Source organism: Anomaloglossus baeobatrachus, chromosome 12 (genome assembly GCF_048569485.1).
Source record: "Anomaloglossus baeobatrachus isolate aAnoBae1 chromosome 12, aAnoBae1.hap1, whole genome shotgun sequence".
In the NCBI taxonomy this organism is placed as follows: Eukaryota; Metazoa; Chordata; class Amphibia; order Anura; family Aromobatidae; genus Anomaloglossus; species Anomaloglossus baeobatrachus.
The window spans coordinates 82767438-82782955 of record NC_134364.1 but is presented as its reverse complement, the minus strand read 5'-3'; the positions used below and the strand labels follow the sequence as shown (position 1 = coordinate 82782955).

Below are 15518 nucleotides of genomic sequence, written 5' to 3'. Positions count from 1 at the left end.
ATGGACCATCCCTTTAAAACTCTGATCCAGTAGGGCTTTTTTTTTTTATATCTTCGCTGTAGTAATGCTTTAAATATAAGCCCCTGTCTTATACTCACCTTCTGATGGCTTCATCCTTTTCCAGTGCCGCTGCTTTTGGTCTCCGGTGATTTGTCACCTGCCGGCAGGTCCACAACTCAATACAAGTCTATGAGAGCCTCATAGACTTGTCTGAGCACTTGTGACGTGATTTTGGGCCAGTCAAAGTTACAGTCACAAGACCGTAGCTGCGTCGGTAAATGGTGAAGCTGCCGGAAGGTGAGTATATGACAGGGGTCTTAGATTTAAAGCGCCACTCCAGCTCTGGAAAACAGTAACATAACAAACCCGCTGGAGTGGCGCTTTAAGCTGAATGTATCTGACACCTCAGTACCTGCCTACATTGGGTGCAATCTGTGCGCCCTTTTCTTCTGATCACATCAGGAGTGGCTTACAGAGTTAAATAATATTTATCCATTGTTAATGTTTTATGATTGAATATATTCTAGTTTATACAAAGGTTGTAGAAAAGTCAGAATAAGTAATGGCTTTTCCTACCAAATACGTTGTTTGCTGTATGCATCGGCTGAAGAATAATACTCTTTGTCTGGACACATTGTTACAGGTTCTCATTAACCCATGAAATCTGTGCTGTTTTCAGGCTGCAGTTAAACAGGATCAGAAGCAGTTGGTGGAGCAGCTGACCCTGATCATGATGGGCTCTCCCGGTCCCCCGGTCCGTCACTTGCTGGCGCACAATCTTGCCGTTGTTTACAGCACAGGAGATACGTTTTATGTGTATGAGACCATTGACAAATGCAATGAGCTGATCCGCAGCAAGGACGACTCTCCCAGCTCCCTCCCAAACAAGCTGTAAGTATTCTGAAGGGTTCTGAACATTTCTTCATCTTGTAAATATTTAGTCCTTTTTTTTTTTTTTTTTTCTCATTGTTTTCAGGTTTAACGTTTTTTGTATAATACATATTTAATACTAAAAATGAAACATTAGATAAAGGTTTCCATACATATTAGATAAGTCAGCCAAACATGCTAATTAGAGCAGGATGAATCAAGTTTAAGGTCCCTTTCACACATCCGTTTTTTTCGCCATCAGCCACAATCCGTCAAAATGTGAAAAAAAAAAAACTGGATCCAGTGCTGGTTCCGTTTTTTTCTTATTGACTTGTATTAGCGACAGGTGGCCTCACCTGTCGTACGATGGATCCATAGACAAATGTGATGGACACAACGTCCATAGGAACTTTTTTTGTGTGCTTTGAAAAAACAAACAGGGACCGATCTGTCGCTATCCGTCGTTTGTTGTAATGGAAGCCTATGGGTGCAGGATCCGTCATAATCCGTCAAATTATGGATCCGTCGACACATGACTTTTTTTTTTTTTTTAATATCGAGCATGCCCAAAAGTGTTGTAAATTCAATACTGGTCATAAAATCTCGCGCCCCCCCTTGCTCTCGCGCCCCCCTTTGCCATGAAAAAATAATAGTACGACGGATCCGTTTTTTTGACAGGATCAGTCACATCAGTTTTGCCATAATCGTCACAAAACGGATGTGGGAGCAAAAAACTGATGTGGGAGGCCTAATATGCATGTGGGGTCCCACCAACTGTCATCTGACCATTGAAGGATATAAGGATCGGACTTTTACAATTCAGTCGCTGATCCTTTTGTTGGGTGAGGAGATGATCCGCTGCCAGATGAGTGTTCTCTTCTAGAACGTAAAGGAACGTGCAGCCTTCCAGTGCATGGGGTGCATAGCCCGCAGCTATCCAGTGTGTATGGCCAGCTTCAGTGTCGGCTAGCAATCTGAAGATGCCTTTGCTCTTTCTTTGCAGCGCTGCTGTTGCGTGTCTTGGGTCACTGTACCATAAGTTGGGCCGTCTTTTAGGAAGCACATTCGGTGACACTGTCAGCAACCTACTTAAAGTTCTGCGAAGTCAAGAGGTGAGTTTCTACAATTACAGCAGTCCTGTTTAGGGATGCAGGCCCCATTATATTAGGTTTCTGTAGATCTGGCTGGGCTATTTATTAAAGAGGTTGACCACTACTTAAACATTGGTGGCTTATCCTTAGGAGAGGTCATCAATGTCTGATCGGCTGGCACAGCACCCCACACCCCTGCCAATCATCTAGTTTTGGTGCAGACTGCTATAAATGCTCAGTTCCGGAGCTGCTCCGTCATCTGATAGCGGCCGTGGCCGGATACTGCACACCCGCCTTCTATTGATTTGAATGGGAAGCAGATGTGCAGTATGCGGCCGCTATCAGAAGACGGAGCAGCTCCAGCACTGTTTTTGGCACTGATAACAGCTGATCAAACTTTGTTGACCTATCCTAAGGATAGACTATCAGTTTTTAAAGTAGTGGACAACCTCTTCAAGTATGAAATATGCTGCATATGAAAATGATCATCCGGTGCGCACACTTTTTACGCAGGTGAAGCCGAGACCACTGCAACTCTCTTTACTGCTCAATGTGCCCAATGTCATGGTGTATCCAGTTTATGGGGCATCAATGAAGCCAGGAGCAGAGTCCTCCAGCCTGATTATGGGGAGCAGCTCCACCACCTTGACTGTATGAGGCTTGTGAATATGCTCTTCAAAGTGCTTTTTCTGTATTTACCAGAAAGTAAAAGAACATTATTCGAAATCTGTTATTATCCTGAATAGAAGGTGCTGGTCAGCGGCCATTGAGTTTAGATCGCTATGTAACCCACTGCTGAAATAAGCTCTCCAGATTAAGATGCATTGAGAGTGGGAATCAGGCGGACATGCCATGTGTGCCATCGGTGAATTCACACGGGACCAAGAGGGTAGGGGTCCACTTCTGCCGCAGACACATTATAGAACTGCAAAGGGCCCATATACAGTACAGGCCCTCTGCTGTCTGTGTCTGCTCTGGTGGGAAAGTATACAATAGGATAAAGAGTTGCACACTAGTCACAGTGTATAGGGGAATAATGAAAAGCAGAACTGCTATGGGAATACTAGACTGAAAAATGCAATGAACTATCTGAAAAATTGAAAAAACATAAAAAATGGAAAATGCATAACTGCTATGAATCATAGGAATACAAGAGATATTTAGAGCCCCAAACCCAAAAGAGCCCCAAACCACGCCAAGGTAATCTCTTTTTGGGGTCCCTAAACTTACATGTGACCTCCCCTGCAGTTAAAAAAAACTTGCTCTGTATGGGAAGCAAAGGACCAAGCTATATATGTGAAATAAGACACATGGCTATGGGTGGGGAAGGTTTCTCAGACAGAAAATGCATACTAATTAAAGAATGGACGTCTGGAACACCAATAATGTGAACAAGGTGCAAGACTCAAAAATATACAACTATACAATAGGGTAAAAGTAGTGGGAAAGTATGCCCCACAGTCCATTTATTCATTTATTTGGGAGGAATTACATAGTCATTCATATTAAATTCTGAGAAAAGATGCTCTAGTTTTACGTATTTTTTTTACAATAGTAGAGAATTGCGTTATAGACATTTCATTGTTTTGTATCCTTTTTTTCTCATCTTCAGTCTCAGGGACGCACTGAGATAATGCTGAGTCTGGAGAGGATTGTGGCTGGGCTTGGATCCTCTGCCTCGTCTTGTCACCGGGACATCTACAAGGCAGCCCGCTCATGTCTGACAGATCGATCCATGTCTGTGCGCTGCGCTACTGCACAGGTAATTAAGAACCTCTAAGGGCATGTGCCCACGATCAGTATTTGCAGCGGTTTGGACGCAGCCTACCTCAGCTGCGTCCAAACCGCTGCAGTGTACAGTACAAGTATAGTGGACGGGATTACTAGAAATCCCATCTCCACTATGCTTCTTTTTTTCCGCAGCAAACACTGACCTGCGGAGCGTCTTTCAAGACCGCAGCATGTCAGTTGTTTGCTGCGGAATCTCATGCGTCCTCCGTACGGAGAACACAGCGACAGACCGCAGCGCACTGAACCCTGATCGTGGGCATGAGCAGCTGCGGTCTCCTGCGGAGGAACCGCAGGTCAGGATGCATTGATTCCTGATCGTGGGCACATACCCTAAGACAAGGAGTGATCCTTAGATAATCTTTCATGTCTGCCTGTTCTTTTAAGACTTGGCTCACACTTGTCAGTTTGTTCTGCCACTTCCACCAGAAGAAAAGGCTCTGTATGATGACCTCCCAAATGGAAACTATTACTGTCAATGGTGGTCAGTGTGGCATTGGTTATTTTGGTTATAGAACAGATTTACTTCTTGAACTAGTTCCCATTTTTTTTTCTGAGCATAGAAACGAAACTCCAAATGGGAACCTGGCCTTACTTAGTGTGGTTTTTTTTTTTGTTGTTTTTTTGGGTGTGTCTCATAAGGATATCTCTGCTTTTTGTGCTGACTGCCTTTACATAATCTTCTCTGCAGTGTCTCCTGGCTCTTCAAAATGAAGCATCCTTCATGTCGGGCTCTGACCTCGAGAGCTTGGTCTCTCTCTGCTTCAAAGCCTTTGAAGGGAGCAGCTACGATGTACGCTTGGGAGTTTCTCGCCTTTTGGGAAAGGTTCTTGCAAGGGCTGTGCACGGAACATGTGAGTGACACTTCTGTGTATTGGGGATCACTATTGGATTACCCTTCTTTCTTCTGTATTTATTGTTTAGTGCATTTTATAGATCTTGACTTAATGCGATGCTCCAACTTAAAGGGATAATCCAGGGAAAGAAAAAAATTCTTCTACTGTCCCTGCGCCATAAAATATATAGAGATGAGCTGTACAGTGCTGTTCCTGTACCTGTAATTCAGTGTGACAGGAGCTGCTCTTTGCTGCTCCCCTTTCCCTCTGAGATGTTACATCACACTTCTGGGACATGGCCTGCTTCATGCTTTTGGTATAAGCCCACCCCCTGATAATAGCTGCTTCACTGCTGACTGATAACGGGGTCATGACCACATCCCTGCCCTGCCTCCTGCTCTTGGACAGAACAGTAACAGCTCTTATGAGGGGGCTGTCAGCTATTACACACCAGGAGTAGGCCACGTCCCCTGAAGTGGCTGTAACATCCCAGAGGGGAAGGGAATCAGCGAACAGCAGCTCCTGTCACACTGATTTACAGGTACTGGAACAGAACTGTGCAGCTCATAGTTTTTTAGGGCAGGGAGAGTAGAATTTTTTTTTTTTTAATCTCCTCAAAAGTACCACTTTAAAGTGAACCTGCAGATCTTGTATGCACCCAGAACCATGAGCAGTTCTGAGTGTATATTTATATTCCCTGCCTAACTGTCCCTGTATACACTAGCATAGATAAAGAGATCTTTAGAAAGAGTATTTCTAAAGATCCCGTATTATATGCTAATGAGCGCAGGGACTAGTCACAAGGGCATGAGTTCCCTTGGCAGTTCTGCCCTTTTAGCATGTAAGCACGCCCCTGTGGGCATACCGGTGTGGGCACAGCGGCTTCGTCAGGGGTGAGTATCAAACACAAAGTGAGGCACTTTTCTCCCCCATTCAATCATGGGGAGTAATCACATACCGGTGTGAAGACGTGTGGCCGTGGGGAGGGAGTCCAGAAGTACACGTCATTGTTGCTGAGAGAACCAACAAGGGACCTGTAACATGTTTCTATTTTGTCTGTAAGGCTACATCAGCTCTGTGTCACCAGTTAATGCTTTTAGCCTATGATCTGGTATGCAATAAATGGTTTTTTTTTTTTTTTTTTGGTCTGTCAGCCCCCTCAAGGCAAGGCACACGTAGAATATCACTGGAGGATGCTCTTGGCCTGTTGTCTACTGGGTTCTTGCGTGGAAATTCTGGCTTTCTGCGAGGTGGCGGAGACATGCTGGGCGGAAATAGCAGTACCACTCGCCATGTGCGGCTGGGAGCAACTCAGGTACACGTATGGATTCACATCCTTTACATTCAGTAGGGAGAGTGAATGTTCAGCAAAAGCAAAGAAAAACTAGAATTTCTCACATGTTCATCTGTAATTCACAGAGCTTTATCTCCTCATCTCCATAGGCATACATTATTTTCATCAGTACACTAGGAGGCCATTGGCTATCCAGAAATGTCCCGGTGCTCGTGGCTCATCTGTTGGACATTGTGTCCCATCAAAAGGCAACTCCAACAGCAGTGGAGGCCGCCTGTACCCGACGCTGCGTCTCCTACATTCTCCGAGCCACCTTAGGGGAACTCCTGGGAGAGAAGGCTCAGCTGGAGGCGGCCCGAGAGATGTGCGACATCATAAAGAAGCTCATGAGATCAGTGGGTACGTGGTCAGCTCGTGTGCTCGTTATCACTCATCTTACACTTTGTCATATTAGAACTTCCAAAAAAATTCAAATGACCCAAATTCTCATAAAACATTAAATTTTTTATTTTTCATTAGACATACAAGCAAACATCATTAAAAAGGGCTCAACAAGTGTGAATTTTTCTTTTTTTTTTTTTTTAGGTATACAAAATAAATTCATACAGGTTCACAATACAAGCAATTTTTAGAAAAAATTATATATATGTTTTTATGAAGTTGGTCTCCTGAAAAAGTATTCAACCCCTAATCAGTCCGTATAAGGAGGTCCATTGGATAAATATAATGTATATTCTATAGGAAAGTGCTAGTGCATTAACCCCTTAACGACCGCGGGCCGTAAAATTACGTCCTAAATGACATAATCTTACTGCCCGCGGTCCTCCGGCGGCAGCATGCCGCGATCGGCACACATCTCAGCTGATTTTCACAGCTGAGATGTGTGCCTGCTAGGCACGAGCAGAATCGTTATCTGCTCGTGCCGATTAACCCCTTATAATGGCGCTGTCAATACATGACAGCGCCATTATAAGCGCAATCGCGGTAAAGTTTTACTTACCGCCGAAACCGGAAGTCACGTGACGCGATCACGTGACTCCCGATAGTTGCCATGGTAGTACAGGGTCATGTGATGACTCCTGTACTACACATGAATTGGTTTCACTTTCGCTGTGCCCGGAGCACAGCAAAAGAGAAAGACAGCGTATCTGCTGTTTACAGCCTTCCAGCTGTGATCAGCAGATACTGCAGAGCGATCGGAATGCTGATCGCAATAGCCCCCTAGGGGGACTAGTAAAATAAAAAAAAAAAGTAAAAAAATAAGTTTTAAAAAATTAAAAAAAAACAAAAAAACCTAAAAGTTCAAATCACCCCCCATTCGCCCCATTAAAAATTAAAGGGTTAAAAAAATAAAAAATATACACACATTTGGTATCGCCGCGTTCAGAAACGCCCGATCTATCAAAATATAAAATCAATTAATCTGATCAGTAAACGGCGTAGCGGCAAAAAAATTCCAAACGCCAAAACGACGTTTTTTTGTCGCCACAACTTTTGCGCAAAATGCAATAAGAGGCGATCAAAACGTAGCATCTGCGCAAAAATGGTACCGTTAAAAACGTCAGCTCGAGACGGAAAAAATAAGCCGTCATTGAGCCTAAGATCCCGAAAAATGAGAACGCTACGGGTCACGGAATATGGCGTAAAACGTGCGCCACTTTTTTCGGACAAACTTCCGATTTTTTTTTAACCCCTTATATAAAAGTAAACCTATACATGTTTGGTGTCTACGAACTCGCACTGACCTGAGGCATCACACCCACACATCAGTTTTACCATATAGTGAACACAGTGAATAAAATATCTCAAAAACCATAGTGCTATCGCACTTTTTTTGCAATTTTTCAGCATTTGGAATTTTTTTGCCATTTTCTAGTACATAATATGGTAAAACTGATGGTTTCATTTAAAAGTACAGCTCGTTCCGCAAAAAATGAGCCCTCACATGACCATATTGACTGAAAAATAAAAAAGTTACGTCTCTCAGAAAAAGAATGGCGAAAAAAAAAAACGGAAAGCGAAAAATCGGCCGGTCGTGAAAGGGTTAATATTAGGCTATTTATTAAAAAATAATTAAAGAGACCAAAAATACATAACAGACAATGAGGGGTTGAGTAGTTTTTGTTTCAAGATTGAAAATATACCAAACGGTTAAATTTGCTCATTGTAGTAAATCTATGCAGAGGATTTTATTATATTTCTATAAGGGTTTTCAACTGGTAAATGTCCTTGTATTCTTTGATCTCACATGGAGGGTCATACTGGGATGAAACAAACCACAGTAAAACTGCATCAAAATAGAGTTGTCTCTGTGAGCGCTCGTCTTATCACAAAGTTGCTGCAGACCTCTGGTGAACATACAACTATCATGCACGTGCATCTGCATCAAGGGTTAACCAGACAAAATTCAATCTATCGAGCAAATGCAGGGATTAGACTGAATCAGCATGTTACCAGGCAGGCCATATAAAATAGCATTGAGCCATATACAATGGTATAAATAGAGCAAAACATTTTTCAAGCAAGTGCAGGGATAAAATCAGCATGTTACCAAGCAAGCCATATGAAACGGCAATAAACCATAAACCTGAATATAAGAGCTCCACCGGCGCCATCATTTGAAAGTGGGACCGCGGACAACTGGTAACTTGCTGCACAGCCGCCCGCCCCGCATGCACAGAGTGCCAGCCGGGTACCCGTGACTGTGTGCGGGCTGCAGCCGGGTGCCTGTGTGCGGGCTGCAGCCGGGTGCCTGTGTGCGGGCTGCAGCCGGGTGCCTGTGTGCGGGCTGCAGCCGGGTGCCTGTGTGCGGGCTGCAGCCGGGTGCCTGTGTGCGGGCGGCAGCCGGGTGCCGCCCGCACGGGCACCCGATTGCCGCCCGCACACAGCACCCGGCTGCCGCCTGCACACAGCCACGGGTACCCGGCTGCCACCGCACGCAAGCACAGGTACCTAGCCGCTTGCATGCAGCCACAGGCACCCGGCCGCCCGATCGCCTCAGACAGGAGCCCCCAGGTACCGCTATATAAAACGCACCCCCCCATTTTGAAAAGTGCGTTTTATAAAGCGAAAAATACGGATATATATATATATATATTACAGTGCCTACAAGTAGTATTCAACCCCCTGCAGGTTTACACATAAGGAATTAACTTGGCATTGTGACATTTGGACTGTAGATCAGCCTGGAAGTGTGAAATGCACTGCAGCAAAAAAGAATGTTATTTCTTTTTTTATTTTTTTTTTTTTAAATTGTGGAAAGTTTATTCACAGGGTCATTTATTATTCAACCCCTCAAACCACAAGAATTCTGTTTGGTTCCCCTAAAGTATTTAGAAGTATTTCAGGCACAAAGAACAATGAGCTTCACATGTTTGGATTAATTAACTCTTTTTCCAGCCTTTTCTGAGTAATTAAGACCCTCCCCAAACTTGTGAACAGCACTCATACTTGGTCAACATGGGAAAGACAAAGGAGCATTCCAAGGCCATCAGAGACAAGATCGTGGAGGGTCACAAGGCTGGCAAGGGGTACAAAACCCTTTCCAAGGAGTTGGGCCTACCTGTCTCCACTGTTGGGAGCATCATCCGGAAGTGGAAGGCTTATGGAACTACTATTAGCCTTCCACGGCCTGGACAGCCTTTGAAAGTTTCCACCCGTGCCGAGGCCAGGCTTGTCCGAAGAGTCAAGGCTAACCCAAGGACAACAAGGAAGGAGCTCCGGGAAGATCTCATGGCAGTGGGGACATTGGTTTCAGTCAATACCATAAGTAACGTACTCCACCGCAATGGTCTCCGTTCCAGACGAGCCCGTAAGGTACCTTTTTACTTTCAAAGTGTCATGTCAAGGCTCGTCTACAGTTTGCTCATGATCACTTGGAGGACTCTGAGAAAGACTGGTTCAAGGTTCTCTGGTCTGATGAGACCAAGATCGAGATCTTTGGTGCCAACCACACACGTGACGTTTGGAGACTGGATGGCACTGCATACGACCCCAAGAATACCATCCCTACAGTCAAGCATGGTGGTGGCAGCATCATGCTGTGAGGCTGTTTCTCAGCCAAGGGGCCTGGCCATCTGGTCCGCATCCATGGGAAGATGGATAGCACGGCCTACCTGGAGATTTTGGCAAGAACTTCCACTCCTCCATCAAGGATCTTAAGATGGGTCGTCATTTCATCTTCCAACAAGACAACGACCCAAAGCACACAGCCAAGAAAACCAAGGCCTGGTTCAAGAGGGAAAAAATCAAGGTGTTGCAGTGGCCTAGCCAGTCTCCTGACCTTAACCCAATTGAAAACTTGTGGAAGGAGCTCAAGATTAAAGTCCACATGAGACACCCAAAGAACCTAGATAACTTGGAGAAGATCTGCATGGAGGAGTGGGCCAAGATAACTCCAAGGAACCTCTGCCGGCCTGATCAGGTCTTATAAAAGACGATTATTAGCTGTAATTGCAAACAAGGGTTATTCCACAAAATATTAAACCTAGGGGTTGAATAATAATTGACCCACACTTTTATGTTGAAAATTTATTAAAATTTAACTGAGCAACATAACTTGTTGGTTTGTAAGATTTATGCATCTGTTAATAAATCCTGCTCTTGTTTGAAGTTTGCAGGCTCTAACTTATTTGCATCTTATCAAACCTGCTAAATCTGCAGGGGGTTGAATACTACTTGTAGGCACTCTATATGTGTGTGTGTGTGTGTGTGTGTATATATATATATATATATATATATCTATCTATCTATCGATATAGATATATAATATATGTATGTGTGTGTACAATATATATAATTTTTTATTACGTGTGTGTGTATATTTCTTAGTGTGAGTGTATTAATATACTCACCGCTGCCTTCTTCGGTGTCCGCCACCGTTCTTCTGCTCTTCTTTTCAGCAGCGTCACCACATTTGTTAGTAGGCAGCTCACTCCATGCTCTATGCTTAAGCCAATAGTCTCTTATGCAATGTAAGTCTATAGAGCCTCTTTTTGACGTTCCATAGGCTTGTATTATAAAAGCCACTTCTGTTTCATGCAAAGCACAGTGTGACCCAGAGAGTCTGCAGAGGGTGACCTCACTGAGAAGAGAAGAATGGCGTCGGACACCAAAGAGAGTAGCAGTATGCAGACACTTAAAAGGAACCTGTCACCAGATTGGTGACTATCTTCTGCGGCCACCACCAGTGAGCTCTTATATATAGTATCCTGGAATGCTGTATGTAAGAGCTCAGGCTGCTCTATATAGTACCTTTTATTATACTCACCTGGGGGAGTGGTCCAATCCTTTGGTGTCGCTGCTCTCCGGTCCGGCGCCTCCTCTATGCTGTGATCTCCATCTTTCTTCTACCCAGATCAGGATGGATGATGTGTCACACGTCATCCACACAGGCCGACATTGCTGTCCTGCGCAGGCGCACTTTGATCTACCCTACTGAGGGCAGATCAAAGTACTGTAATGTGCAGTCGCAAGGAAAAGTTAGACTGCCCGTGCATGTTCACTACAATACTTTGATCTCCCTTGAGCCGGGCAGATCAAAGTGCGCCTGCGCAGGACCTCAATGTTGGCCAGTGTGGAAGACGTAGGACACAACATGCACATGGGCCTCAGAAGAAGAGGATGGCGATCGCAGCAGAGAGGAGGCGCCGGACTGCAGAACAGTGACACCCGTCGGATCAGAGAGCTGCGACACCCATCGGACTGGATCTCCCCCTCGTTGAGTATAATAAAAATGTTTTTTACTTTGTACAGACAGGCCTGGTCTCTTATATACAGTATTCTGGAATGCTGTATATACGAGTTCACTGGTGGTGGCCGCAGCTTATAGTTGCCAAATCTGGTGACCGGTTCTCTTCAATTAAAAAAAAAAAAAAAAATAATGGGACTGCTTCCGTAAATGCTGCAGTGTCCCAAATAAAATAGCACCTACCTCTAAGAAGGGCATCGGTCCTAAAAGTAAGTATGTGTTATATTATTTGGGGCATTGCAGCATTTAAGAAGGGATTGTCCAGTATTGGATAAATCCTTTATTTTAAGGAAACAGTAAGAGCATGGCTGTAAACAACAAATCTCTAACATACAAAATTTGAGATATCAGAGTAAAGTACAAAAGGAGGAGCTTTTTTAGATCAACATTTTTTATAAAACAAAAAAGTATTAATACTGCATCAGTCTGCTCTGTATGAAGCAGGTCTCAAAACTAGCGGTGTTCACTTTAGGCTTGTCAACATTTTTCTTTTTTTTTTTTTTTTTTTTTTTACACTATGGGCCTAAAAACTAACATGTAGTCATTTGGTTACTGACTACCTGCCTGTTTTCCTGGCGCAGGCACAAAGCAATTGCGGCGTGCTCATACCGGCAATTCTACTGCTTCACGTCAGCAGATCAGCTCGTCCTCTCCCAAGCTGCCCTCTTGATGGGGCGTGACTGCAGATGTCCTCCTGATTGACAGCCAGCTACCTGCAGTTAGGTAGCGGGGAGACGGCTGGTAATCAGTATGACGTCAGAAATAAAGGCACTTTCAACAGAGCAGAAGAGAAGTAGCTGCATTCTCAACATTAGGTCAGCAGAAGCTGAAAAATCGCGGTCAGGAGCCGTCTGTGCCCGGCATGATGCTTCTTGGGCCCATAGTAAAAAAAAAAAATAATAATTTAGTCTAGATCAGCCCAATTAGAGGTGACTGCACATGTTGTGTATTTGCAGACATTTCAGGGGATAATGCACATATTCAGTAATGTATGCCTGTTTGCTATGTCTTGGTTGCAGTCTGCTGGTTGGTAACCTCTATCCCCTTAATTCGATGCTACCCGTCCTTTTATTTCTCATTAGATGCTATGTTAGGTGACGGTAACATGGAGACACGGCCCTGTACTACAGACATTACTGCCAGCCAGCATGCGCTGGTCTGTGCCCTGCAGGAGCTCGGGGATCTTGTCTTAGGACTGGGCACCACGGCTGCTCCTTTGCTGCGAGACTCCAGCTCCGGTAATCCTCGTATGTCGGCTATTTTAGGTGCTTGTGGTCATGTCTGTTTTTGGATGCTGGTACAAGACTAACACCAGATTTCTTTCTTGCTGGTTTCCCTCTGTCTTTTAGGAGTCCTGGACACTGTGATCTCTGTAGCCCTGCACCCTAGTGTGAGTGCCCGCTTAGCTGCAGCTTGGTGCCTTCGCTGTGTGGTTGTCGCTCTGCCTTCTCTCGCTGCTCCTCTTTTAGATCGTTGCGCAGAGCGCCTGGTGGCCCTGAAATCTTCTCATGAGGCTGTTAGTGGGTACAGCCTGGCCACAGCTGGCCTGCTGGGCTCCATAAGACTATGTCCACTTGGTGTACCACAGGGAAAAGGAAAGGTAAGTATCTCTTACTAGATCCGTGATATCCACCTAGAGCATTCACACCACATTCATTTATGGGTCAAAGTATGCTTGAGGCAATAGGCACTAACATCAGGCCGCTGCCAATGCTTCATATAAGGGGGTCTGGTGTGCAACCAATATATCGATAACAAAGGCATGGCAGAAGAAGTTGGATGCAAGGTACATGACTTTACAGGGTAGATTATATCCTTAAAATGTATGATGTGATAACTTGCTGATCAGTGGAGGTCCGACCATTGGAACTCCTAAGCATGGGGCTGTCCGGGGCCCCGTGAATGGCGTGCTACCTGTGCATGCACTCCACACCTCCATTCATTCTGAGATGGCTGTGTACAATGCTCAGCTTTCTTTGTCGCTCCATTGGGAGACCCAGACAATTGGGGTGTATAGCTTCTGCCTCCGGAGGCCACACAAAGTATTACACTTTAAAAAGTGTAACCCCTCCCCTCTGCCTATACACCCTCCCGTGCATCACGGGCTCCTCAGTTTTATGCTTTGTGTGGAAGGAGGCACACATCCACTCATGCATTCTCATTTTAGTTATATCGGTTGGAAGAAAAGTGGGCCCCCACGGGGCCCCCGGCATGTTCCCTTCTCACCCCACTACGTTGGCGGTGCTGTTAAGGTTGAGGTACCCATTGTGGGTACAAAGGCCGGAGCCTCATGCCGTCTCCTTCACCATCCCTTAGCGGCTCTGGGAGAAGTGGGATCCTGAGCGGTCATCCATTCACTGGGACCGTGCTCCCTCCGCAGCCCCTGTGGGAATCTGTCGGACAGGAGTTTATATATCCTCAGGGACCGGGCCCTGCAACACTAAGGTACTCTGTATCCCCATGGGGGATGTGCATGGAGCGCCTTCATCCCGGACGCTGCAGCAGCTGCTTATTTGTGACGTCCGGCGGACTTCCGCGCCGACCGCGCCTGTTTGTCGGCCGCGGTCTTAAATTTAGTCCCCGGCTTCAATTGCGGCCTAGTAGCAAAACTCCCGCCCCCGGGCCTGTCTATCGGGGGTAAGGGCGGGACTGCCGACCTGACGTCGGATGTGAGGGCCGGAGCATCCTGTATGTTTCCTCCCCCCTCACTGATCACTGTGGGGACTCCAGATTCCCGCACTTTTTCTAACGCCGCCCACGGCCCCACTCCTCCCCAGAGAGCTCCGGCAGCCATTTCTTTGGCATTCTGCCTGTGGAGGATTTCCTGGAAAGAGCTCTGCAACGCTGGGAGACCTAAGGCAGGGAATCTGGAGGAGACACACTCCGCTTTTTAGCGGTCGGTAAGCCACACCGGTCACCCGGTGCTGGTCCCCTTAGGGTGCCGGAATAGATACTATATATATATATTTATATATTTCTGTTCGGTCGGGCTGTATACCCTTCCCATATACCCTCAGTGATCACTCTCCTAGGAGACAACAGCATGTCGTCCACAAGGAGCAAGGGTGCCAAGGCACAGGGTTATTTTGCGACCTGTACCTCTTGTGCGGCTAAGTTACCTGCGGGTTCCACCTACCCTCACTGTGAGCAATGCTCAACCCCTGTTTTGCTTGCTCAGCCGGAGCCTCGGTCACTAGTGGGCCCCTCGGCTCAGGTAGAACCCCTTGCTCCCCCTGTCCAGGCGGCAGGGACAGAGTTTGCAGTTTTTGCTGAAAAACTCTGAGTCACTCTCACAATCCATGGCTCAGTCTATGGACAAATGGTCTGCCAAGCTGCTTGAAGCTTTGCAGTCCAGACCGGTCCTTACACAGGCCCCGGGCCCTGTTGGATCTTCGCCTCCAGGCCCCTCTCTGTCCGCGCCGCAGCACGTTCCCAGGGGGGGCCCTAGGTCTCACGTGGAGGACTCCGGCCCGGACCACAGTCCCAGACCGGCTAAGCGGGCCCGCTGGGAATCTTCCCCGACTTCTTCACGCTGCTCGGATTCCCAGCTTGAGGACTCTCTGGAGGACGAGGCGGACGTCGCAGCTCAGGGCTCTGAGCCTGACGTTGCTCTCAATCTTGACACACCTGAAGGGGACGCCATAGTAAATGACCTTATCTCGTCCATCAACCAGGTGTTAGATATCTCTCCCCCGCCGCCACCTGTAGAGGAGTCGACTTCTCAGCAGGAGAAACACCAGTTTCGGTTCCCTAAACGTACACGGAGTGCGTTTTTCGATCACTCTAACTTCAGAGATGCTGTCCAGAAGCCCAGAGCAGTTCCGGACAAGCGCTTTACTAAGCGCCTTACTGACACACGTTACCCCTTCCCCTCTGACGTTGTTAAGGGT

General features: G+C 46.1%; 1 protein-coding gene across 4 annotated transcripts in view; it reads left to right on the top strand.

Moving 5' to 3' along the window:
- The window catches only part of HEATR5A (HEAT repeat containing 5A), a 175883-nt gene that overhangs the window by 4023 nt on the left and 156342 nt on the right, over positions 1-15518 (top strand). For 2 of the 4 annotated variants that reach the window (XM_075330385.1, XM_075330383.1), the window contains exons 2-9: positions 680-891; positions 1874-1982; positions 3574-3723; positions 4441-4603; positions 5740-5900; positions 6029-6278; positions 12711-12866; positions 12978-13228. In XM_075330385.1, coding sequence (XP_075186500.1) covers positions 680-891; positions 1874-1982; positions 3574-3723; positions 4441-4603; positions 5740-5900; positions 6029-6278; positions 12711-12866; positions 12978-13228 — 1452 coding nt within the window. Of the gene's footprint in view, positions 1-679; positions 892-1873; positions 1983-3573; positions 3724-4440; positions 4604-5739; positions 5901-6028; positions 6279-12710; positions 12876-12977; positions 13229-15518 lie in introns of all 4 variants that reach the window. The other 2 variants (XM_075330384.1, XM_075330382.1) reach the window with 1 other exon arrangement.